Below are 25453 nucleotides of genomic sequence, written 5' to 3' on the forward strand. Positions count from 1 at the left end.
GGGGGGGGGGAGGGTCTACGATCGGCGGATTATCGGGGTATCGGTTAATCGGGACACGAGTATCGTGGGTATCGTCCGTGAGGCGTTCCGTCGACGAGGCCGGTCTAGATTGCCGAGTTCGCCAGCCCTTTTGTATTCAGTATGCACTTAGTTAGGCAGCGGAGAAAATAGACACTCTTACAAATGAAGATGGTGGAGCGAGCTCGCGGACCCGTGTATTTCTTCTCTTTAGTTATCATCTTCTTCTTCTCTCTCTCCCTCTCTCTCTTCTCCGCTATTCTATCTACTCTCGTACCTTTCCGTCGACGTCGTCGACGACAGGCGTTTCAGATGCTTCACCGGACCTCTGTTCTCGCGCAATTGAGAGGTGCTACGTGAGATCTTAACGGTGATTCTAGATATTCTGACTGGTGGAGGATGTATCGTATTGTCTCGAATTGACGGATTCGTCGCAACGATGTTGTCCCCGTCTCAGTGCTTCCCCCTCGAGCACTCGAGGACATTAATCTAAATCGTAGTAGTACGCTTTTCTGATTGGTGTCGTTTCTTCTTCTCTCCTCAACATCGAGGGATTAATCTCTCCGAGTATCTCGAGAAGTTGTCTCAGAGAAGGCCCGAGAGAGTCCGCGCCGAGAGTCCAACATCGTTGCGTGGAATCCTTCGCTTAGCGGCGGAGTTTCGGTGTGTTCAAATTTGGAAAAGCACCCGCGGCTGAGGTGGTCCGACGGTTCTCTTTTTCTCCCTCCTCCTCGAGTGGCCTTCTCCCTCTCCCTCTCCATTCGTCTCTCTTCCGTATTCTCTTCCCTGATCGAAAATCCCGCGCTCGCAGCTACATCAGCGTTTAGACACTATACACAATACGTAAATATATCTAGACGTACTACGTAGTAGAAACTTTTGAATATAATTTAGCGTAATTTCCGGAGTTGCGTATCTCCGCCCGCGGCTGTGCGCGCGGGCCGGACGATGAAGTTCATCGGATTCGACGTCGCGTGCAACGTGCTCTTCTCTGCGTATTCTCACGGGGGGATCCGACCGAAGCTTCTCGTGCGATCGTGAGGATCTACTCAAGGTTTCGTGAACGTCCGGCGTGCGTCCGGTATTTTCTTTCTTTTCTCGTCGACCCGACGATACGGATCGCCGTGTGAGAGAGGTGTCGGAGACGGTGGTGCGCGCGCGTTTCTACGAACGGACGAACGTTCCTTATGTACAAGTAGTACGAGACAAAATGTACAAGACGCGATGTGAAGCTAATAGACGGTAGTAGCAGCAAATAGTAGTAGTGTAATAGCGGTAGTATTAATAGTTTTAACGTCCAGCATGCCGTGTGTGTTTTTGATACGCTTCCCTGCCGTACGTCAAGAAGCAGCGACTCGAAGCTACGGTATGATTGCGAGATCACACGAGGGTGTAGAGTTGAATTTTGGAAGTTCGATCGATCGATCGCTAGCACGCTCGCCGGTTCGTAGAAAGAGGATTCGCCGTTCCGTCCTTGCCCGACGTCGATGTCCGCACCCCGAGCGGCTACCGAACGGAGGCAGGACGGGGATCTACACATGGATGTTCCGTTCGCGAGATCGCGCGCATCCGAAGCTTTCGGGCGGATCTCGGAATCGTTCGCAATAAGCAGCAGCCAGCAGCAGCAGCAGCCAGCAATAGTGGCGGCGGCGGCGGCGGCGGCGGCTGCGGCGTTCAGACTCTTACGATCTCTGATATCCTTTACGAATAAGAACGTTACTTTACAATTACAATGCCTTACTAGTTTTCTTTTTTTTCTTTTTATTACTAACGGGGCGCGCCGTGAGTGACGGTCAGGGCGCGCCTGTTTGGTCGTACGCAATGCTACATTTAAACTGTATATTAGAAAAAACTTCTTCGTCAACAACGTGTTTCACGTATCTACAGTAAACTCCTTGTCCTTCCGCACAAACGGCCGACGAAACGCGGTCGTGTCGCGAAAGTAGTGTTCATGTATTTGGTTGTGTCTGTGTGTGTATTTTTTTTCTGTGTATCTGAGGGGCGTGTGTGTAGAGAGGGTATGTGTGTGAGAGTGCGTTATACGATTCGCCTCGTTCGCGTTTTGCTACATTCCCGTGTGCTCGACTACGCTCCTTTCCAGACACGTGCGATCGCGTGGCGCGGGGATCGCGCGGACCCGCGCTTCTACGTCTTCTTTTTCCGTCTCTTTTTACTACTCCTCCTCCTTCTTCCTCTTCCGCTCTACGAGGTCAGTCTTTCGGCAACCGGCCCGCGATCGAGAGAGTCCGTCGCGTCTTCGAAGCACCGTGCGAGTTCCCGGGTGTGATCTCGTCCTATCTTACGTTACGAATATTACCAAATATATTGCGTACTGGCAGCACTGTTTTCACGTATCTTTGTCGAGACACACTCTCCTTCTCTTTTTTGTTCGCTCCCTCCCTCTCTCTTTCTCCCTTTCTCCCTTCCTCTTTCTTCTATATGACTAGCCTTCTCGTTCTCGCTCGCGGCACTCGCACGAAGAAGATATATATATCTCTCTTGTTTTACGCGGGGCGTCGCTCGTCGTCGCTGTCGAGCTCCGTCTTTCCTCGTCTATCTAAGTAGCTCCGCGAAAGGGCGGCGGAAGCCGCCTTTTTCTCTTATTGTAGTAGTTACCGGACAAACGTCGCGTGCCACGCGGGCTTGACCCTCATAGCTCGTCGTCTTAGCTCGAGATCTGTGGAAGATGATTCCCGGTGCATCGTCGCTGTCCAGGGACGGGGCTAAAGCTCTGTGACTCGTGTAAAAAAGGGAGAGGAATACGCTCGACCGAACTCTGCGGCGCGAAGGAAGCCGGAGGGTCTAAGTTTCGTAGGATCATCGAGTCTCTCGCTGTCTCTCCGCGGAGAATGACCGTCCCTTCCGGCGTGTCGCAGCGAGCGGAAGGGTTCGGGCGATCGTTTTCGCCAGGCGATGCGTGGGATTGCGCGTTAACATACCTCTCTCTCTCTCTCTCTTTCGCGTGTCTCTTTTTCTCGCTCTATCTCTCTTTCTCTCATTCACACATTCTCTCTCTCTCTCTCTCTCTCTCGCGGAATTAGTCGTGAAGGGTCTCGTTCTCGTGGCACCAAAGGTCAAACGCTACCCCCTTTGGACGGCCTCCTGCTCCCCTTCGGGCTCTTTCCAAGCTCGAAGTACTCGAATCGCTTCGCTCGTCGGCTTAACGCGGCATAGTCGCATCTTCTCAAGTGGGATTCGGCAGCGGCGTCTCCTGCCTGATGTCGCTCTTCAGCTTCACGAATTCCTTGGCGATCTCGTCGTTGTTGCGCTGCGAGAGGATGCGCAGGATCGTCCAGCCGGTCTCGTCCATCTGGATACGCTTGCCGAGCGACAACCAGCACGCGCATGAGCCCTCGTCGACGATGTCCTTGAGTTGCATCACCGCGACTCCGACGAGCCTGTCCTCCCTCGCGAAGCAGTAGTCCTTCACGCAGATGTGCAGCTCGTGGAAGTCCAGCTGCTGTTGCTCGTTACCGATCATGCTGAGAACAGCAGAGTAGGTTTCGTCTCGTGCATTGGAAAAGATTCGTCGAATAAAGCGCGGCCAAACGTTCATAATGTCCTTCAATTTTTTAAATTCGATTTTGTGCCCAATTTTTGTATCAAATTAAAGTATTCACCAAGCTGATTGCACACACCTTAAAGTATTTACTGTTTCAGAGAAAATGGATTCCAAAGATTTCAATCCTTGCAGATGGTGATTATTTCATTTGTCGGAATTGAAACTTTTGAAGTCTATTTTCTCTGGAACAGTGGATAGCTACACCTTAAGACATATTTGCAGTCAGGGTGGCGAATATCAAGATTGAGTACAAAATTGAGTGGGGAAAAAATAGGAAACATCTTAACCAACCTGTTGAAAAATCGAGACAAGAAGCGTTACTCACAAGTCGAAACTCTCGTTAAATTGCGGCGACCAATTGTTGCTCTTCGACTTCGTCGACTGCTTCCTCTTCTTGCCGGTGAGGTGCGGACCGATCAGGTTCACCTCGACGTACGGTCTAAACATGCCCGAGGTCAACTGCCACTTCAAGTCGTTCGCAGCCACGACTGAAAACGCGAGATTCGGATTATCGTCAATGTAAAAGTCCGAAAATGCATTTCGGCGAATTTGTCGTGAGAGTGGGTCGTACCTTTGACGGTGACTTTCTGGTCTCCGGTTCCCGGATGCGTGAAGAGATCCACCTGGATGCTCACCTCGCCCACCGAGTCCACCGCGCCCTCCTCCGAGCCAGTGGTATCTGCAACTTCATGAGTCGCAGTCAGAGATTACAGTCACGGGTGAAACGTCACGAAACTAGAGTGGCGTCTAGACACTACACGGCGGACCTCGTCTGATTCTATCCGATCTGCCATGACCAAACGCTAAAGGCTAAGAATCTATTTCTCGATCGCTATCTCTAGAGCAGATTACATGCTCCAATAATAGGCGAGTCACATTATCCTCTCGCTGGGCTATAACCGTTATAGAGAGAGGAAGTCAGCCTCTGCGAGGTTGCCAGTCACACGCGTCAATCGCACGAACGAGTCACCGATGGATCGCATGGATCGCTCGGCGATTTGTTCGAACTGATAATCGAGAACAAATCGGTTGCGGTGTCTCGGAGAATTTCAGCGACCATCTCCGATGGTTCAGTGCGTATGATACAAGTGATCCGTGGTGCAGCCGATCGATCGAGCGTGCGAACGACCAACCGATTCGATCGATTAATCCGTGAATCTTCCTTCCGCGTTAATCTCGGAATCCTCGTGGTGAGACCAAGGTGGTACACAGCGCTAGGCATTGGCGAGTAAGTTTGTTGCGCGCTCGTAAGAAAATCGTGGAGAAGTGTGACAGGTGTGACTCGGTGATCGAATGTTTGAGAAACATCTCGTAGACGCGCGTGTGATACGTGTGTTTCGTTGCGTTGGGTGTGTTAAAGCGTTGTGTGTTGAGAGAACAAAACGTGAATGAGAAACAGAAAGAAAGAGAGACCGAAAGAGGCGTCTTTGCGGATCGCGATAAAGTTCGCGGTAGTAGCAGCGGAGAGTGGCGGCAGTTAGCAGCAGCGGCAGTGGTAACAGCACAGCTTCCTAACATAGTTGTCGATCGTCGAGACGTCTTTGGAGTGTATTCATCGCGGAAATGGTAACGCATCGTGTGTAACGAGACATCAAATTTGGACGAAGACGAGACCGTCGGATAATCGTTCTCCCGTATGTAATTATACATAGATACATCATTTATTTGTTTATTTGTTTTGCGGGAAATTATAAATAGATGTTATTAAAAGTAAATAAATGTAAAAGTAAAATTTAAGTAACTCTAATTAACCAAAATAAATCAATAAAACAACCCAAAAGAAATCCAAAGGGAGGAATGTAATTGCAATTCCGTTGAGACGAAATAGTGTCGGACGGGGCTCCTCGGGAAGAACGGAATCGCATCATCGAAAGACATCTCGATCAACGACGCAACAATCAATTCACTACGTCCTAAAAACCCAGCGAGAAATGTACATCTCGAGCCGACGTCAAATCGACGTTGAAGCAATCGAAATAACGTCGAATCGACGTTGATTTGACCGTCGGTTCGAAGATTCATCTCCCGTTGAGAAGTAGTTGCCCCCCGACACTTGTCGCGACCTTCTAAGGCGCTTCTGGTGTACCTTGTCGGCTCTCTCGGCGAAGAGAGGGCTTGCTCTGGCGAAGGGGTTCCTCGAGGCTTTCCATACCCTCGGCTCCTTCCCCTTCGTCACCTCTCTCGCTGCTCATCGAACGCTGACGCTGACGTAGCGTTGACGCGTCGTTCAGCGGCACTGTCCCGACAATTTTCGTGGTGACAATTACGTCGTGGTGTGTGTAAAAGACGAAACGCGCGCCCCGACGTGTAATGTGTTCGAATAGATCGTCATGTGTCGATTAGCGTCTGTGTGTTCCTGACTATAGATCACTACTTCTCCGATCGCGTTATTTCGTCGCAGCGCGACGTGTGGCAAAACGCATATAAAAATAATAGTTGTTACATATATATATATATCTAGATATATATATATATATATCATCGCTCTTACACACATTATAGTAGATATACGGGCGACGTGCCTGAAGTAACATACGTACCTTGATTGACTTGCGAGGTGACGAAGGTCTTGATGAGGGTGTCCGTCGTCTGCGTGTACAAGCTCAGCGCGTAACGGAGGCTCTGCAATTCGGGCGATTTCTCCAGGAACGTCTTCTTCAGGCCGCTACCGCCGGCGTGGAAGTACTGCTTGATCGTATCGAGAGCGACGTCGAGGATCGCGCACTGCTTCGGCGAAAGATTCTTCTCCACCTCCTTGGAGATATCCTACCGAGCATCAAGAAACATTTAATGACGATTCTTCGAAAAAAGCCCTTGCGATTTTTCCACGGTTGAGCCGGTTTGAGCAAAAACTCAAGCTTCTCATTAGTTTAAAATCTACTGGAGAAAAACATTTTAATCACGAAGTAAAAGCGAAAAACGAGAACGGAAATGTGACGAAGGGGGAGGGGAGGGGAGTGGAGGGGGGGGAGAGAAGGAAAAGCTGTAATTTAATGAAATAATGAATCTATTCCGGAATTCGATCAATCAGATCCTTTAATTGAACCTATAAGAGCGTCTTAGCACGGCCCTGTTGGAAATTTCCAGCTGGATCCCCACGGAAATCCAAGGAATCACTCGTGTGACAGTTGACCGGTGCCCGCAAATCGACGTAAAGTTGTAATTGATTACCATGACTCCGCTGAGGGCGTTTTTCACGTCGGGTTTACCAGCCATGTGGTTCTTGAACAGCTTCGACATATCCTCTATCTTGGCGTTCGCGGCGAGGTTCTTGGCGTTGTCCGTAAGGTTCTTGAACATCATCTGCAAGAGGCAAGGGACTCGGTACTCGCTCTTGACGATACTCCAGCGATCTTTCAAAGCTGGAGGCTCAATCACGCGGACAATACGTACGCTCTTATCCGTCATAGGTGGCAGAACTACGGTCTTCTCCAGGAGCCTCATCACTATCTTCCACAGTTCCTTGAGCAGCCTCTTCAGCACCGTCTTCTCGCACGTCTCGGCGTACACGGACAGGCTACCGTCAAGCAGCACCATGAGCGGTCGCAACACCTCATCCGCCTCGGTAGCCACGCTGTTTCTCTGCGCCTGCGCCGGGACCTGCCCGCCGCCCTTGATGGACGACAGTACGTCTCCCACCTCCTTGACGGAGCCGGATATCTGCGGCTCCAGGCTGTTCGCGAAGAGCACCGCCAAATCGTCCAGAGCGATGTTCAGCAGTTGCTGCTGGTCCTTCAGGATGTTCGCCGCGTCTGGCTCGAGCTTGTCGCCGCCCATCGCATTGAACAAATTCTCCAGCTGCACCCGCAGTTGCTGGATGTTGTTCATCATAACGCACGACTGCGGGACAAAACGATTGAATTAACAGACCGATCGCCGTGTCCAGCGAACTTCGCCGGTAGACTTTCATTATTTGCCGTAACACGTACGCATCGTTCGTCTTGCAGGTAAGCCGGGAATTCCTTCTTCACTATGTCCACGTAGGCCAACAGCACCTTGCTGATGGTCTTGGCGTACCTCTTCAAGTACCTCTTCCAGATCTCCGGGTCTTGGCACTCGAGCTTCGTCACCACGTCGAAGCACTGCGACAGCTGCGTGAAGACGTCGACGACGGAGTTGCTGAAGAGCACGTGCTCGGAGCTGTATGGGAACTGTGAGAAGAGAAGTCGGAGGCGTCAGAAAAGCGCGAGCAGAGTTCGATGGGGTTTCGAAAGAAAGAGAGGGATAAATAGATATACAGATAGATAGATAGATTGATTTTCGTTCCAGGGTTCGGCCGTTTAAGAACGTTGAAGAAGAGAAAGGGTATTAGTTACGATGTGACACTTACGTAAATCTCGATTAGTTGGTAAAATATGTGAGAGAAAAAGAGACAGAGGTAGTTAGAGAGACAAAGTTAAGGATGAAACTTACGCTATCCCTTTTATCTCTATTAAAGGCACCGTGGAGATAATCTAACGACACGTCGTCGTTCTCGTTGAGCCACTGCATGACGAAGGGCTCGAACCAGGCTGGGTATTCCGGCACAGCGCCCTTGTAAGGTGGCACGTCTATAATGTAGTTGGCGTGCAGCCACTTGACCTTGAAGTGCAGGTTCATGTAATTGGAGGACTTGCACAGCCTGTGCTGTTCGTGCTCCTCCAGGGCGTACTTGATGTCTACCGCGAACAGGGACCACATGGTGGCCGCCGACAGTTGACCGATGTTCAGCTCCTGAGGGAACTGATTCAACACGGGCGCATAGCTGTTCTTGTCCTCCTCGATCACCGAGGCGATCAGGGCGATCAGCTTGTTCCAGAATTCGACCGACTCCAACTGCGGCCCGGAGTCTTCCGGTTTAGGCTTCGCGTCCTTCGGGTCGACCTGGAACTCCCGGTAATAAAGTTCGTTGCAGTTCTCGAAGAGGAACTGGTACGTCGAGCGCAGGCAGGCCTTCACGCAGTCCTTCACGACGGTGCTGGCGCGCGGCGGGCTCGACAGCTCCTGCACCTTCATGCGGAAGAACGTGATGCTGGTCAGCAGGTCCACCGTGCTCTTCAGGTCCATCAGCTTCTCGTGACTCGAGGCCGGGAAGTTGTTTCTGTACATCGACAGGTCGATCCTCAGGGAGTTGTGCAGCTGGTCCAGCAATTTCACGAATTTCTCTTTCTGCAAGGGGAGAAGAGCCTCTCGTTTAGTTTCCATTATCGCGCGAAAGCCACGGGGAGACTTCGTTCTCTCTTCCCTCCCCTCGGCGGCAAATTCGCCGACATCGATTCTCTCCAACCCCGGAGGCTCTTCGCCGATGAGGCAGCCGCGCGTTTCGCCGGAAGATCGAAATTACCGAACCTGCCACCGAAGGTAACGATTCCGGCGTGTCTCCGCCGCCGGACTCGGCGAGGGAGAGTTTCGCGTAAAATTCTCGAAGGACAGCGTCATGCATAATTCAGGAATATGAAAAACACACGCTCCCCGTACGGCGGTTCGCTTCCGAAATGAAGAGATCCGCGCGAATCTAAATGTCCCGCGAAATTTCGGTCCGCCTATTATCGTCTTCCGTTTTATTACGGCTGCTGAGAAGCGAGAATATCGCGCGCGCGCTGCAAAAAATTTCCATATCGCCCGACAAGGCGAGAAAAATCCACTCGGCCGGCCTTGGCTGCCAGTCAGCTGAAATCCAGACAGCTGGGTCGGAAAGAACGCGGTCGAAGAAAATCTTAATTAAAATCTTAATTAACTAGCGTGCGTTATAAAGCCCGCCCGCCCNAGCAGTAAACTTATGACCATAAACACGGCACGAACTTGACTTCTTGACCCGAACGCGGACCAATATTCGACGCGCGCGGAGGAGAGTTTCCTTCCTCGTAACGGGAAAGAGGCGGCTCGAAGTTGCCCTCTGTTCACGAAGGGCCGTTTGCGTTATCGTTCCCGGGGATAACCCTCTCGCGTCCAATTTCACGTTTGGGATTTTACCCGGAACCCGACGCAGCACAACGCTTTAATCCCCTCCTTCGAAAGTTCGCCGAGTAATTATTTGGAGATTCGCGTCAGCTGATCCGTTATTCGCGAACCGTGAGGGTAATTGACAGGGTCGGCTGGTGGGCGCGCGTCCTTGCACGAGTCAACACGCGCAGGATATGGCGGGTGAGGATACGGTCTCGGTATAACGGATAGCACCGGTCGCCAGGAAATTGCAGGAGTATTTCTCGCCGCTCTCCTCGTCGGGTCCCAGCATCCGCCATCCTTCACTCGTTCTCTTTACCCCGCGCGCGCGCTCGGCGCCGCGGCGGCGCAAACTTCGGCATCCGGCACTCACCCCGAAGTTACTGGCGGCGAATCTATCACTGGCCGACACGGCCGGACTCGCGGTCGTGTGGGCGTAGTACGCGTTTATGTTTGCCAGGAGGGTCGACATCACGGCCGGAACGCCTGGGCACAGGTACTTGGTTGAGAGGCAGTGGAAGTGCCTGCGGAGAAAATACGAGATCGATTCAGCGGGTTCGCGATTAGAGGGCCCGCGTGTTGTGTCTCGCTTCTAGCAGTCATCGGGTCCTTTTCATCTCTCCCGTCTCTATGATTTCTCGCCGCCTTTATCCCGGACAAGCGAGCGCTCGATTCGACTTCAAATTTTCATCGCGACACGAATGCTGATTTTTATTTCAATTTCACGTGGTTGAAGTTCGGAGCGATCCTCGTGCGAGAATTAAAATCATTTTTTCTTTCAAAATTAACCTCAGTAAAGATCCAAAAATAAGCGGAAAATAATAAAATCGTCCAAAATGTGTCGATATCAATATACATAAACGAGGAAAACGGGAAAGATAGCGCGCGTGCGAAAATTCGCACAAAATAAATTCCTGCCGAGAGACCCGATCGCCACATTTTGCATAATTTTATTACTTTTTCTTCATATTTTTGTTTTTCTCTGATGGTTGAATTTGAAAAAAATTTATTGAATTTCCGCTCCAAACTTCAATCACATTTCGTTTTATCGTCTTATCGCTTTCGCGGCGACACGATAGTGAAAACTTGTTTACTCGCCAGCTGATATAATCCTAAGATGGCAAAATTGAATTCTACGCAGCGGAAAATGAAAGGTCAACGACTCCTATTCACTCACGTCATCGCCTGGTAGATGCTTTCGATGCCGTAGCGCATGGCGAACTCGTCGACGAGCTCCTCGCCCGGTGGATCAAAGTAAATCTTCCAAGCGTCGTCGCCCTTCGCTTGCGGTAAGATCACCATGCCGCCGTTCTCCTCGCACAGGCTGTGGAAAAGGTTTTCGTGCAGGCAGGTGTATTGCACGTGGTAGGGTGCCACCTTCTCCTCGCCCTTGATCTCGACGCTGATGTGCAGCCGAATGGCGCCCGACACCGCGCTCTTGTCCGTCCGCTTCTCCAGGTTGTACCAGACGTCCATCTCGCCGCTCAGGGTCCGCACCTCGATAATGGTCTGCCCGAGGAAGTCGTCGCTCTCCCTTGTCAGCTTCTGCCGTAGCTTTGACTTCAGGTCGTTGTCCTCATCCCACACCCGCACCTTGATCCGATCGGACGAATTGTGGCATTCGCTACGGGCACGAGAATCTATGCTTGAATCATCGTCTTCTTCGTCTACTGCCTAGTCGAAATTTTGGGCTTTCTTTGGACCCGAATTTTCTACATCTGTAGATTCTGAAGGAACAATGCAAGTTTCATTTATATAGAAAGTTTACTCAAGTCGAAATTTTAGTCCTACATTAAGTCTGTTTAGTTCTACATTAGTTCTTTATTATTACCGTGTAGATCATCGATCATTCATGATGGATTTCTCGTTTAAACGGTTTGTAATATTCAAATTATTATATAGTATTAATTATGTATTTCAATTAGTAATATTATAAAATTCATGTAATAATACTCTTTCTTATGAATAGTGAAAATCTAACAAAAATAAATATTATCAAATGAATTTTATAATATTAATCGATACATAATATTATATAATATACGATATTTCTTAATATTGAAGATTTTTAATAGTTAAAATGAGAAATCTATCGTGGATCATTAATTATCTATTATCATAGAACGTGAGATATACCAACAATAATGTTTGTTATAATAATGTAAAATTATAATTATTTTAATTAATTATAATAGACGATTCAAAATTGATGTTTATAAAAAAGATTTTTTATTTACTTATATTTGGTTTACTCATATTGTAAAAAGTTAAGAAGAATTTGGAAGAATTACAGTAGGAGAGAGAGAAAAAGCAGCAAACCAAGTAGAATTATAGATTTAAAATAGAAGCTGCAAGTTAAATAGAATTAAACAAAGTTTCTACGCTTCAGAGTATCAAAGTAAACATTAAATGGAATTTTTAACTCGAAAATAGAATTAAAATTTGGACTTGGATCATCTTAGAAATTAGTTTCTCGCATCGCGGCTTTCAACGTTCCTTAACGAAGTATTCTATTTTGTTGGGTCAAAAAATTGATCTTTTTGTTTTTATATATTTCGGTGGTCTGAAGACTTGAGAATTCATTTATGAAGTTTTAAGTGAAAATGTGAAAAATTGTCGAAGTTATGGACCACAGACTGAAGCGGCGCGCAGATAGAAAACTGCAAATAGAACTTTAGATCAATATAATTACCCTCCACCTCTCAACAAAAAGGTGAAAAACGTCCTTTGATCGATTTAGGAGAATCTATTTTCTCAAGATTTATTAAAACGATGCTTCGAAGGCTGCTCGAAATAATAATGAGATATTTAATGTTGTAGCATCTCATTCTAAAGCACGTTTTTGAGCATCGAAAATAATTTAAATTACTGTTTGCTTAGTAGTTTGCATATTCAAGTTTGTATATGAAAGATACACACAATTATTAAAGATTGTGGAGTTGCTGGAAATAAAACTAGGACCTCAGACAAAATTTTTTACAACTACGCGCGATGCCGAACGGTTGAGAATTACCGAGCGCCTTTCAAATCTCGGAGGTAGTAAATAACTCGGAAAGATGAAAAGCTAATTAAATAGGGATTATTTGAAAAAATAGAAGCTTTACTTTATGATCCCGGGATAGTTAATTAAATGTAAATAAATAATCAAGATTTATATTTAAACACAACTTTGAACTTTAAACAGTTTTTCTCGAAATCACATTTTTTTAATTAACGGAAGTAATAGTGTAAAAACGATTAAAAATGTTACTTTTCACACGTGTTTATAAAAAACATGCATATCCATAAAGTGACCTGCAATAAAAGCGATATCTATAATAGTTGTTTTGTTATTGCAAAATAAATATCGCAATTTTACCAGAAAATTGATGTTTCATTTTTTTTTAAATTGCCATCCAAAGGTTTTGTCAATGTTTGTGTTAGACTATTGGTTGTAGTCCACTTTATAAATACGATCGTATTGATTGAGAAAATTATTCATTTATTTCGGATCATGCAGTGGTTCTCAATCACTTTTGTGAGGCAGAGATGTTTTTATCGCCAGTCTCTAGTTTATTGCCATTTGCGATCGTTTCAGTAATTAATATGAGATATTACACTGCACCATTTATAAAGTGCAAATGTTAATATGCATTTCTAAAAGAGTTCATCTCGATAGCTTTAATAGTTTTCCTACATCACCCAATAAACGCCACATTAGTGGCCTGACAAGAATACCCTCCTAATGGTTAGAATGAAGAATCTATCCGTAATTCAATAATTATGTATAAACATAAGACGTGAGATATATTAATAATGTTTATTACAATAACGTAAAACTTTAATTATTTTAACTAATTGTGACAGAATTCAAAAATAATTAAAAAAGAAAAGTTTCAATTTATTTACATTTGATTTATTCATATAATATAAAAAATAAAGAAGAATTGAGAAATATCACAGTAGGACCAGCGAATCATACAAATAGAATTTACAGATTTTAAATAGAAGCTTTATGTTAAATAGAATCAAACATGTTTATACAGGCTTCAGAATATTAAAGTAGGCGTTAAATGGAATTTTCAGGTCGAAAGTAGGATCAAAATTTCGACTCGGGCCGTCTTGGAAATTAGTCCCTCGCCCCACGGCTTTCAACGTTTCTTAATCGATCGACGGGAGAGACGGTTTTACGACTCTCTAAATTTCTTGGAGTGAATTTCCACTTGGAAAACAGAGTGACTCCCAAATCCGATTAACTTTTCACTTGTATAAGTTATTTTCTCTCACTCGGAATCATAGAGAGTGAATTCTTGTCGAATTCTCTCCGAATCATCGAATGAATATGTCCTATCTTCCTGTATACCTTCAGAGCTTTGTAAATCAATTGGACTACTTTCACTCGAAATTGAAGATTGAATCTGATGTAACTCCACCGTCCTCCCGGAGTAAATTCACTTTAATCGGCAGAAACTCTCACTCGGCGCGGATTAAGAATCCACTCTGCGGTTTGAGCGAAGGGCGCGCGAGCTCTCGCGATTCCGAGCGCGGCGGTATTTCCATCGTTACCTCGGCTGAACTTTTCCTCTCCCATGAGATGTCACTTCAAGAAATTTCGAGCGCAATTCCAACGCGTGCACGGCTTTTTCAACAATCGTCTCTCCCTCTCGCGGTCTCGCTCCGGGCGATACCGTGCGGCTCCCTTTAAAATCGACAATGCGTCGTCGCTCGTTAGAACGAGCGGCGAGAAATTCGCTAACGGGATTGAAGACGACGTGAAATTATGCATTTCGCGGGAGTTGCCGGCCAAGTTGTCGGCGGTTACTTACAAGTAGAACTTCTCATGCCACACTGGATTCAGCTCTCGCGGCATGGTCCTCGTGCGCTTCTTTACTTTACCGACTTGAACCGTCACGTAGGGATCGGATGTGCCGCTCTTATCTTTGGCGATTAGTCCCTGGGCGCTGATCACTAAGCACGGTGGAAGAATAGTGTTAGACCACCAAGACTGCTCGGCCCTGGAGTGCCTGGAGTACGCACGACCCGGGGGGAGGCGTACCGGAGAGCCTAAGTTCTCGTTCCTCCGCGAACCGTAAATTTGCGATTTCGCTCCAGCGATATCCGTAATGCGATTACCATGAGAGACAATACCATCGAACGTAAACGTTAGCTTCGCCGAGGCTCGCCAGCTGGCTGGTGTCCAAGAAGGCGACTGTCGACCGGCTTCGCCCAATAAAGCTAACAAAATCGAACGTCCGGCGGAACATCTGTTCGCGCGGCACCGCGCGAAAACACGTGGCGCCGTAAATTCGCATTTATTTTTATTATTATGGGCGCGCGAACGCGAATAACGACACGCGCGCGTCCGTCGAATAATTCCTGCCGGACTTCCCCGTGAATCCATCCTCTCTCGGTGATGGTGAGGCCGAGGGAGTTCGCGGGGCGCGACGACGCGACGAAAATCCGACACGGAGACGTAACGAACGCGAGAGACAGGGCTTCAGCGGAATGGCTGACTTGTAATTTTAAAACAACGTTTCATGCCCTAATCTTTGTCTACATTATCGTTTGTTTACTTTTTCATTTTACGGTTTGTCACATCAGTCACAAAAAAAAACAGCTTTTTAAGTTAACCCACTTCGTTTCTTTGTTCCTAAATAAGAACAGCAAATTTATCTATCTTCCAACATTTTTTTATTTATGATTAGGTTACTAAAGTTATGGCCTATATCTTGTTACTGAAATATAATTTGGACGTTTGCCTTTCAGGAAATAATTTCACCTGGCTACCACCTATCATCTCTGACAGTAGGTGGGGCTGGAAAGTAACCTTGCAAAACACATCTTTTTAATTCATTATTTAAAAACTGTAAAAATTAAAAAAAAACAATGACAAGATACCGTTGCTAAAAGTTCATCGATAACGACTATTCCCGTTATGATTCACCAGATGTATACCAAGTATCACTCAAGGTAGATATTCCGGCTATTTTCTAGAAAAAAAAAAACGGCTGGTCGGAAAATTCTGATCTTAGGTTTTGAGTTCCTCGGACCCCAATTGTCTTGAAAACGATGCTTGGATCGCACAGATCTCAGTATTTTTACAGCCCGGCCCGAAATGAGTTAAGATTCAAGATACAAGGCAGTCGTTGGGCGTTACTCAAAGACAAAGACTTAAGGCGTAAAACGTTGACTTCAACCGAGAAGTCAGCCATTCCGCCAAGGCGCAGAATTTCGAATTCGCGACTCGGCGAGGCCTCCGAGGGAATGGCTGATTCGCGTTGCTCAAGAAGCAGCGGGCCGATAAACGAGCCGGGGATTTACGATCCATCCTGTGGGCTCGTCGTATCACTCCCGGACGATTCGTTTCGGATCGACCAGCGAACAATCGACCGCAGACGCATGGTTACGGCTCGGACACGAGGCCGTGAGCGCGCCACCGAACGCGAAGCAATAAAATTTTACTACCCTGCGACTGATTCCAATTCGACGACGTATGCGTATTTTATACGCATTCTCCGTCGCCGTTAATCCTCCGCTTACGTTCGCGGATTCTAGGACGATCAGCACCGATGAAGAGCCAACCGAGTCGCGTAACCCGCGAGATGACCGACGATAAAAGTAGCGACGACGTGAAACAGTAATTAATCACCCGTTCGCTCGCAATCTGATACGGCCGCGGACTTTTGAGGGACGGACCGATGGAAATTCAGATTTTCGTCGCGCCGATACGAAGCTACGTGTCGATACGAATAGCCTCTCGGGGGCCCGCTTCGATTTCTCGCCACACATCGCCGATACGACGATTCTTCCGACGTTCATGAACGGCGGTCAGCCCGGTTATTTAGAGGAAACTTTTCAGCCCGAGCGTTTCATATTCATCTATTTGCACGTGCGCCGCGTGCTGTTAGTATGAATAAATATGAGAAACCGCTTTATATGAGAATTTAATTAAAAAACAGCCAGCTCTCGGAAACTCGGCGAATCCCGCGGGGCTTTTGTCGGGGCAAGTATTCGCGAGATTAAGAAGCCGATGCGCTTCCCCGTTGTATCCTCCGTTATTAAATAGCGCGGTTCGTCTTCCCCGGTGAAATTCTCGCAATCGGGAGAATCTACTTGACTTCGGGGGGGGGGGGGGGNNGGGGGGGGGGGGGGGGGGGGGGAGCGGAGAAACAACAACTCTCGCGGTGAATACTCGATTCCGACGTGAGACGCGAGCGTACGCGTCACACCGGGGGTCGCGAGCGCCGAATCAATCGGAATACATCAATCGGGCGAATCGATTGGTGGCTCTTAACGGACATTTATCGCGATGCGACGTGGCAGGTGTTGTGTTGTTCGTGCGATTTGTCGCATACACATCACGTGTCATGGCGGAGTTGCGAATAAAAATTCTGTGCCTCCCACATAGATGCATGCAGAGGCTCAACATTCATCGGCCGGACACACACGATATGTATATATGTATATACACATATATGCATATATACATCATATATATATATGTATATATACCTGGATAGAAATTTAAAACGGGGACTGAAAAAGCGTTATATAATTTGCCCCCACTTGTATCTAGGCCCCATAAAGCACAAGCCCACTTAAGTCCTACACAGAAATGTAACGTTCGTGAATTCAAATAATACCTGCATCAATGCAAATTCAATCAAATCAAGACTAAAAATCTTCCAAGAATATTGTAACATTCTTACTTATATATAAGAATGCCTATCATTGATTTAAAGCTATTTCTTTTCTGTGTATCGATTTATAAAAAAATTCAAATGCGGATGTAGCCTGTTTGTGTTAAGTTTTCTACTTATAAGCACTATTTTTGAGAACCAAAATCAAAGTTAGTTAATTTGGTCTTATTTCGAATTTATTATAGTGAATTTCACTTAAGTCTCTTTGAGACCTCATTTTAAACTATTTCAAGAACTGGCTAACTAGGTCCTGAATCTTATGAACACATCCTTTAGAGACATTTACAGTTAGTGGTCGTACAAGACCTATTCGCGAGATTCCATTCAGAATTTGCCTTTCTTAGCCGTATTTAGGCCCAACGAAGGCAGGTTTATTTTGGGGACATGCTTACCTAGAGCCATTACAGACCTGGGGTACACGTCCCGATTAATTTCTACCCGGATATATACGTATATTGTGACAGCCACCTGAAGAAAGCGTGCAGAAGCTCGGCGTGTGGATCGCGTTGTCGTGTACCGTGACGATGCGCGGAGCGCGTGAGATTGCGATTCGCGATTCCAGTTTCACGGCGAGAACCTCCTTCCGCAAGCTTCAACTTTGTTTTTTAACAAGCCCAGCCACACGATAAGCGATAAACAAAATCTCCACTCGACTATTCACGTCATCAAGGCAATTGACGGTTGGCCCGTCAGTTGACCGCTCGACGGCGATTTAAACGATCCTCTCCCTCCCCGGTAGGAAAGCTTGCCGTGAAACCTCGCGAACTCCCGCGCCCTGACAACACGCACGTATGTATGTGTGTGTGTGTGGTATATATGTGTAACATACATACATACATGGGCGCATACATATAGACATGTGAACGTAGAGACATAAAAGGAGAGTATTCGGAGTAAACAGGTAGATATGTATATATCTATATATCTCTATATCTATATATATATATATATATATATATATTTATATATATATATATATATATATANCTCGATGATTAATGAGATTAGGTATGAAATCGACATTCGTCGAGGGCAGGAAGCATCGGCGATCGTCCCACTGCAATCGGCGGTGCGACTCAAAAGAGTTAGTAGCATGGGCATGTGTGTCTGTCCGTCGCTCCGAATCGCAGCACGTTAACTCTCTATATCTATATATATATATATAGATATAGAGAGTTAACGTGCTGCGATTCGGAGCGACGGACAGACACACATGCCCATGCTACTAACTCTTTTGAGTCGCACCGCCGATTGCAGTGGGACGATCGCCGATGCTTCCTGCCCTCGACGAATGTCGATTTCATACCTAATCTCATTAATCATCGAGTCATCGCCACAATCCACTTGGTGAGATGTCGAGAGTCTCGGAGGCCCGGGTATCCGTGTGAGAGTGTGTATGGGTGTGTGTGCGTGTCCCTCTGTATGTTGTGTTGTAATTCGCGGACGGACCGCGCTGCAACGTGTGTTCATTGTGCGCGCGTGTGTGTACGGCGCATCGCATGATCGTGTGTAATCGTATTCCATCGGCTTGATGTAAATCGTGCCGCGCTGCACTTCATTAATTTAACAATTAGCGACGCGAGCATATGACGAGTGAAAATACACGTTATCGGGTCCGAGCATCGACGTGCGTCGCGCGACGGCCGCTCGTTCGGCCGAGCGATGCATTTAAGATACGCCGGCGGGGCCGGCGCGAATCGCGCGAGATACCGTGGGAAACGCGCGAAATCGCGTATATAAATCCATTACGGGAATATAGTCGGATTTATCGACAGCACGTCGAAAATTTCCTGCCATTAAACAATATACGAGAGGAGAGAGGAAGGAGGGGGAGAGAGAGAGAGAGAGAAAGGGAAAAAAAGAGCCCCAAATGCGTCGTATATGCTTTGTGTCGTCAAGTGAGTTCTACGCGACCCGTTATTATTATTGCTACTAATATAAAACTCGACATTTCGCGAAATGAATTCTCAAATCACCGGAAATCGTGCGGCCGAGGCACGTAATATCACGCGCGATGCGCGCCCTTTGATGAAACGTCCCGCGTTGCGATTCGCGCACCGCTAATGCAAAGGAGGGCTGAAAAAGAAAAATAGAACGGTAGGGGGTTGGGGAGGGAGGAAGGAAAAAAACACGGCAAAGGGAAACGTCGTATCCATCGTTGCGCCGCGAGTGACCGCGATGCGTATAACGTGTCGCAATTATCATCGGTATCGAGCGTATAATTTCCCGTTTGCGTGTGCGTTATGAGGTTGATCGTTATCAGCGCGTATCGATTCTCCACATGTTAAGCCGAACTCCGCCGTCCAATCTCGCGCGGCTCGCGTACGCTCAAACGCGGCGCACTGGCGCGCGCACGCACGCGTACATACACACGTACATACACACACACACAGACAGAGGCGCGAGCTTAGCTTAAGCGAAGGGGTTCGCAGACGCGCCGGGGTGCATTCATTTTTAATTGATCACACTGCGGCTACCGATTACGCGCTTTTTACTCGTTTACTTGCCGCTTCAAAGGGATCGCTCGTCAAAGGGATGCTTCCACCCGCGGGAGTACGAATAACGTATGATGCTCTTCGAGGAGTTCGTCGTCCACTCTCCGGAGACAAACCTCGGGACCGCATGGCCCGCCCGGTTCGGACCGTCGGATCGTAGCTATTTTAATCCAGGCGAGTCAAGAGATTTGATTACTGGGGCGGAAGAGGAAGCGGCGCCGACTGTTACCGTTCCGCCTCTCTCTCGTCGACCGTCAACCACCCCGCCCCCTTCGCTCGCCACTCTCATTTCCTTCGATCTCCGTACCCTTATCGTCGCTCACATTGCCCGTCGCGGCTCTCCGGGGCGCCGGCTCGTCGCGGTCGAACTCGATCTTTCTCCTCCTCTCTCTCTCTCTCTCTCTATATATATATATATATCGCGCACGATCGGATTATCCCCTTCGAGCGAGTCGCACGTGGAAAACGCCGAGAAATTAAAAATAGGTTCTCGCGTTTGCGAAGGCAGATTGAACGATTCGGCACTCCATGCCGTGTGTACTCGTGTTTGAACTTCGACATTCATTTGTTTTAACGGTCCGAACTGCGCCGGCACGGTCCTTCTCGTCGTGCAAAAAAGAGCCTCGAATATATGTACGTGTACGTGTGTAACGTTTCGTCGCGGGTCGATACACGGCCCGTCCGTCGTCCTCGGCTCTCGTTTCTTTCAACTCCACTCCCCCCCTCCCCCAATATCATTATCAGAACCGCGCAAAGGGTGGCATGACCGACCGACCGACTGACTGACTGACTGACCGAGCTCGACGACGTACCACGGCGATTTCCCGCAGTGCGAAGTTACTTCTCAGCCGAGAAATTGTCTCGATTTTCCCTCGCCTTCTTCCCGTCCTTTCTCTAATTATTCAAAGCTCGGCTTTCTGTTCGAAAGTGCGCGCGTCTATGTATTCGCAACGTGCGGGGGAGGAAATAGCGAAGGATGAAATAAAAAGGTTAAGAGGAAGAGAGAGAAAGGGGGAGAGAGGAGAGGCGCTGTCTAAAACAGACCATTCCGCCGATTTTCTTCTCGGTTCTTTCCCACCTTTTTTTCGCGCCTTCCTCTCCTTCCTTTTTGTTCCCCATACGCCGCGTCCTATTTACTTATCTCCGTTTCACCGGGACAACCGTAACCTCCCTTTTTCATACCTTCGACCCCTTTTCTCTTTTTTCGCGCTACTTCCGCTGTTAGCGACGGGCTACGAGAGAGAGAGCGCTCCTGGATACCTCGGCTTTTGAAAGGCAAAAAAGTTTCGCTGCAGCTTGCAGTTGCAGTGCTCACTGCTTATCGACTTTTTCGCGCCTTTTAATACGTACGCTCCGCGCGGAATATCGCGTCGTCCTTATCTACCTCTCCGCCTGATCATTCATAATTAAGTGTCCTTCTCCCGACGTTCGTTCGTCTCTCTCTTTATTATTGCGTTATTACGCGAGATGGAGTCCACGATAAATTTTGCGCGGCTCTTCCAAGAGCAGCACTTCCTCCTCGCGAGGTGGAATACGCGATTTTCGACGCCGGTCGCGAGCGATTGGCAATCATCGTATCGATCTCGGCGAAGCGCGAAAACACACGAACGATAACAACGGAATTCAGCCGCAAAGTGAGAACGGTCTGTGATGCGTCACGATCGCGGTCGAGGACTTCCGACGTTGAAATAACACAAGCGAGTTGCCGTGAATTTTTTACATACTATCGGCCTTATTCGCAAATCTCGCGAATAAGGCCGATAGTATATAAAAAACTTAACCAGCAAAACGTAAGTAATAAGGAAATTGACCAACTAATCGGTATATTTCTTTAGGTTTATATATTCTGAAAGACGATGAAAGGCAATAAATTTGACTTTAGACAGAAGTGACTGGGATCTCAACTGCATTGAAAAAAGAATTTAGTAATAGGTATTAAAATATATATAAATAGATATTTATAAATCTTAAAATATATATAAATATATATAAATAAGTACTGTAGAATATTTGCCGACCGAATATTTGATTACTGCAATCAAATAATTTAGTTCGGTATACTGTATATACAGTAATTCAGTACTGTAATACCGTATGTTCTATATTTAGTATGCGAAACTAAATTATTAGGTTGCGTTAATCAAACATTTGGTCGGTAAATATTCACCAAATTTTAGTGACTCATTACCAAATCCACTTTCAGTGTGACTGAAAGCCTAATTACTTCTGCTCAGGGTTAAATTTATCGTCGCTTTTACCGTCTTTTGGAATACGTAAATCTAAGCAAATATACCGGTTAGTCAGTAGTTTCTTTTCTGCTTAAGCCTCACTGTTCACGTTTTTATATGTCACTGTCTAAAGGGCCGTAACACACCGAAAAACGTAAGCAGTAAGACAAACAGTAAGTAACTGTAAATGACCAATTACAGTTGATTATCCTTCGGCCGTAAGGCCGAGAATAATCTACTTGATCAGTTTTCTTACTGCTTCAGTCTTACGTTTTTGCGTGTGCCATGGTCTTAAGTTTATCCCTCGAGTCGGCTCAATATGCGAATCCCAGCGATGGGAATGCAGCTGCACGCGCTCCTCCGAGAGATGAAGAAGAAGATGAGGGGGAGGAGGAAGACGAGACTCATCTCCATCCGCGGATTTCGTTGGCGGCAGTTGCGGAAACGACGTAAGAATATCGAATTCCATCGGGGGTTTTCCCCATTTCTCTCCCCTCCTTCCGTTTGTTTGACGACGAGCTCTCTCTTATTTTACTTCGCGCGAGCTTTCGACGCTTTCGCCACCCGACGTGACGTCCCCGATCGTATCCCGCACCCTGTCCCTATATTGGCCGCGATCCACGTCAATCGGCATACATCGTTTGCGCTCCGTTTCTCCGCGCTATAAAAATCCGCGAACAGGCAAGCCGTCAATCTCGTATCTCGGCGGGATTTCGATCGCAATACGATGGAGCGACGCTGTCTCGGCGTTGAAGAACGTACATCGCGGGTTCTTCGCCAATTAATCCCCTGACGATGAGATCGGGCTCGGATGCGGCTCGTTTATTTTACAGCATGCCCGCACTGTTTCCCTTCTTAAGAAATGTCTCATGTTATTATTTACTTCTCTTCCCTTTTGTACTCTCTAAATTTCCCGGAGCAACTTCTAACTTGAGAGTGGCGGTATTTTCACTCTGCTTGGGGTAAGTTTTCGCTCGCTTGTGAAGTGAAAACTCACTTGAGGCGAGTGAAAATACTGCCACTCTGGTCCAAGACTCGCCCCAAGAAATCTCGAGGGTACATTGATTGCATGGAAAATGAACATAGCCGTAGTCCGACCCCATTTTCTCGGAAATTTACCTTGCCGTTAGAGAGTTAACAAACATCGTCTCGCGCCGATCTCTGTCCGTGAGCGGGCAAGAAGTGCGTCTGTTCCGCGCGCGCACCGATATGAATGGACCGTGGAGGCTGGCCGCAGAGCCTCGGCATTTACAGCGGTCTGTACGTTGAACTATCGATCCTTCCACGAGTAGCGCGTACATACGTATGTATGCACAGCCCGACTCCCGTTCGCGAGCGGCGATGCACCGCGATTGCAATTTCAAACGGCCGTGGCGAGCTGTAATTTTCTACGACACACGCTACGCCTGTAATGCGGCACGAAGTTGCACCGCGGGCTTGTCACTTTTATTGGCGTCGCGTTACAGCGACCGACGTTCCGATAAAAATCCTCCCCGGTAAACGGGCGGGAGGGGNNAACGGGCGGGAGGGGGGGGGGGGAATAAAAGTCGCCGCTCTCTGTAAACACGAGGATCGCGCGCGACAGGTCGAGAGGGGTTTTAGTTACTACTCCGTCGCGTATAAATGACACAATTCGCGGACTATCGCTCGTTATGTTACAGCACTGGACAACCGGGATAGATCGGCGAGGTCCGCGGGTTATGTACATACATATACACATACACACATTCGAAATTGTCTTCGTTGTAACGCCGACGGCGGAGCGTGTCCTGCGCGCTCGCTACTGTGGAGAGTGCAAACTTTGGTCTCGCGAGTCGCAAATTGTTGTAGTTCTCGTTGTGTAGCTGCGAGCGCGACAAGGCTACCGTTTGAATTTAATATGTTGCCGAACTTTGTGAGAAAGAGAGAGAGAGAGACAGATAGCTACGTAGTTAGATAGCTAGAGATAGATAAATAGATAGATAGATAGATAGAGGAGAGGGAGAGAAAGAGAGGGCAACAGCAAGGCGAGATCCAGACGGACACACGCGCCGAGGCTTGATCGATCCTCCAAGTTCGACTTCGTCCGGCACACGAAGTGCATCGATCGCATGTCGTGAATTCCCCCCAGTCGCGCAATTCGAAGTGCGCAACGAGAAGTGCGACTGCGGGGCGTGCGACGATATTCTCTTCGTACATCGTGTTGCTTTCTGCCACCCTCCTGCCCTCCTCTCCTGTGCTTTGTGACACAGAGAGACCTTTCTGTGATGGAGAATCGAGAGATGCGAGAGACCGTGCTTATCGAGATGCGCGTACACGGGATGCAAAATAACGGCGCGCCTCGCTCCCGGTCACGGATCGCCGGACGAATTCGGACTTCTTGTTTCCCAACGGATGTCGGACTCGATATTCGTCGAGTGGAGATGCATGAACAACGGAGAGCGAGGTGCGCACGCGATGTGCATCCCGCGTGTCTCGGTGATTAGAAAATTTTCTCTCATATTTGCTCTCTAATTTACGTTGTCTCGTAAGCTATTCAAACATACAAAGATATATTTCCTTGATTTCTCTCCTTTTCTTATTTCTATCTGGCTCTCCTGCCGGTCTGACGATCGTCGGGAAATTTTCTAATCGCACTAAGTCGAGATCGAGTTTTCGTGTCACGTGTTATAGTACGTGTGTGTCTCTCGCAAGCGCCGTGTGTTATGTGATACAGAACCGTGTGGGTGTTGATTGTCGTCACGGAGTGAAAAATTTTCTGTAAATCGCGCTCCGCTAAAACGCTCACGTTACTTCAACACGGTGAATACGTTTAATTTAACACATATTCGTAAATCAATTTCAACATATTCCCGTGTTAAAGTGGCACACGAATTTCGGCGGACCGTTTATTTGCACAAGATTTTCGTATCGAGATCATGGATGAGTGATCATTAAACGCACTAAGGCTTATCAGTATCGTGTCACCTGTGATGGCGATCTTGCAGGACCACTTGCTGGTACCCTCAAGGACGATCTGTTCGGCCTGCTCGAGGCTGTCTATGTGCGTATCCGGGTCGACTGAAAACGTCGTGCTGAAAAGAAGACAATGTCCTCGTCATCGGATCGTCCTTCGACAACCTCTTTCGACTACCCCTCCTCCATCCATCTTCGTCGCCGTCGCCGCGTTACTCCGTTCGCGCGCTCTCGCCGAGAGACTGGCGCGAGGGGGATCTCTCCTCTCTCGGGAGGTGTCTTACGGAGGCCACCGAAGGACGTAGGATCGTGGCGAGGCGGGGAGATCGTCGATAATCATCCAACGCCATCCAGCAGCGGCGCTCATATTCAGCCTAGTACACTATAGCAAGGGTGGATGTACATTCGCGCAGCCAGGATCAGGGGTATTGTTTCCTTCTTCGACCTCTATCTCTCTCTCTCTCTCTCTCTCCCTCTTTTCCGTGTGGGATTTGCCGGTGTGTCTCGGCGGAGTGTGAAAGCAACGCGTGTTTCAAATCCGCCCTCAATCCGCGGGGGATCAACCGTGTAGCCCGGGAACTGTCTCTTCCGCGAACCTCTCGCGCGGATTTCGCG

The 25453-nt window shown here is 47.7% G+C and overlaps 1 protein-coding gene across 5 annotated transcripts in view; it reads right to left on the bottom strand.

The window, feature by feature from the left end:
• Positions 1-2475: 2475 nt before the first annotated feature.
• The window catches only part of LOC106745134, a 69177-nt gene continuing 46199 nt past the window's right edge, over positions 2476-25453 (bottom strand). For 2 of the 5 annotated variants that reach the window (XM_014620438.1, XM_014620435.1), the window contains 12 exons: positions 24851-24957; positions 14308-14449; positions 10680-11126; positions 9876-10026; positions 7994-8728; positions 7510-7731; positions 6974-7420; positions 6752-6883; positions 6121-6346; positions 4152-4265; positions 3906-4068; positions 2476-3500 (listed from right to left, as the gene is read on the bottom strand). In XM_014620438.1, coding sequence (XP_014475924.1) covers positions 3203-3500; positions 3906-4068; positions 4152-4265; positions 6121-6346; positions 6752-6883; positions 6974-7420; positions 7510-7731; positions 7994-8728; positions 9876-10026; positions 10680-11126; positions 14308-14449; positions 24851-24957 — 3184 coding nt within the window. In that variant the 3' untranslated portion in view covers positions 2476-3202. The remainder of the gene's footprint in view (positions 3501-3905; positions 4069-4151; positions 4266-6120; positions 6347-6751; positions 6884-6973; positions 7421-7509; positions 7732-7993; positions 8729-9875; positions 10027-10679; positions 11127-14307; positions 14450-24850; positions 24958-25453) is intronic. The other 3 variants (XM_014620437.1, XM_014620434.1, XM_014620436.1) reach the window with 2 other exon arrangements.

The sequence above is a fragment of the Dinoponera quadriceps genome, unplaced genomic scaffold (assembly GCF_001313825.1).
Source record: "Dinoponera quadriceps isolate SergipeBrazil2010 unplaced genomic scaffold, ASM131382v1 scaffold1425, whole genome shotgun sequence".
NCBI classification, from domain to species: Eukaryota; Metazoa; Arthropoda; class Insecta; order Hymenoptera; family Formicidae; genus Dinoponera; species Dinoponera quadriceps.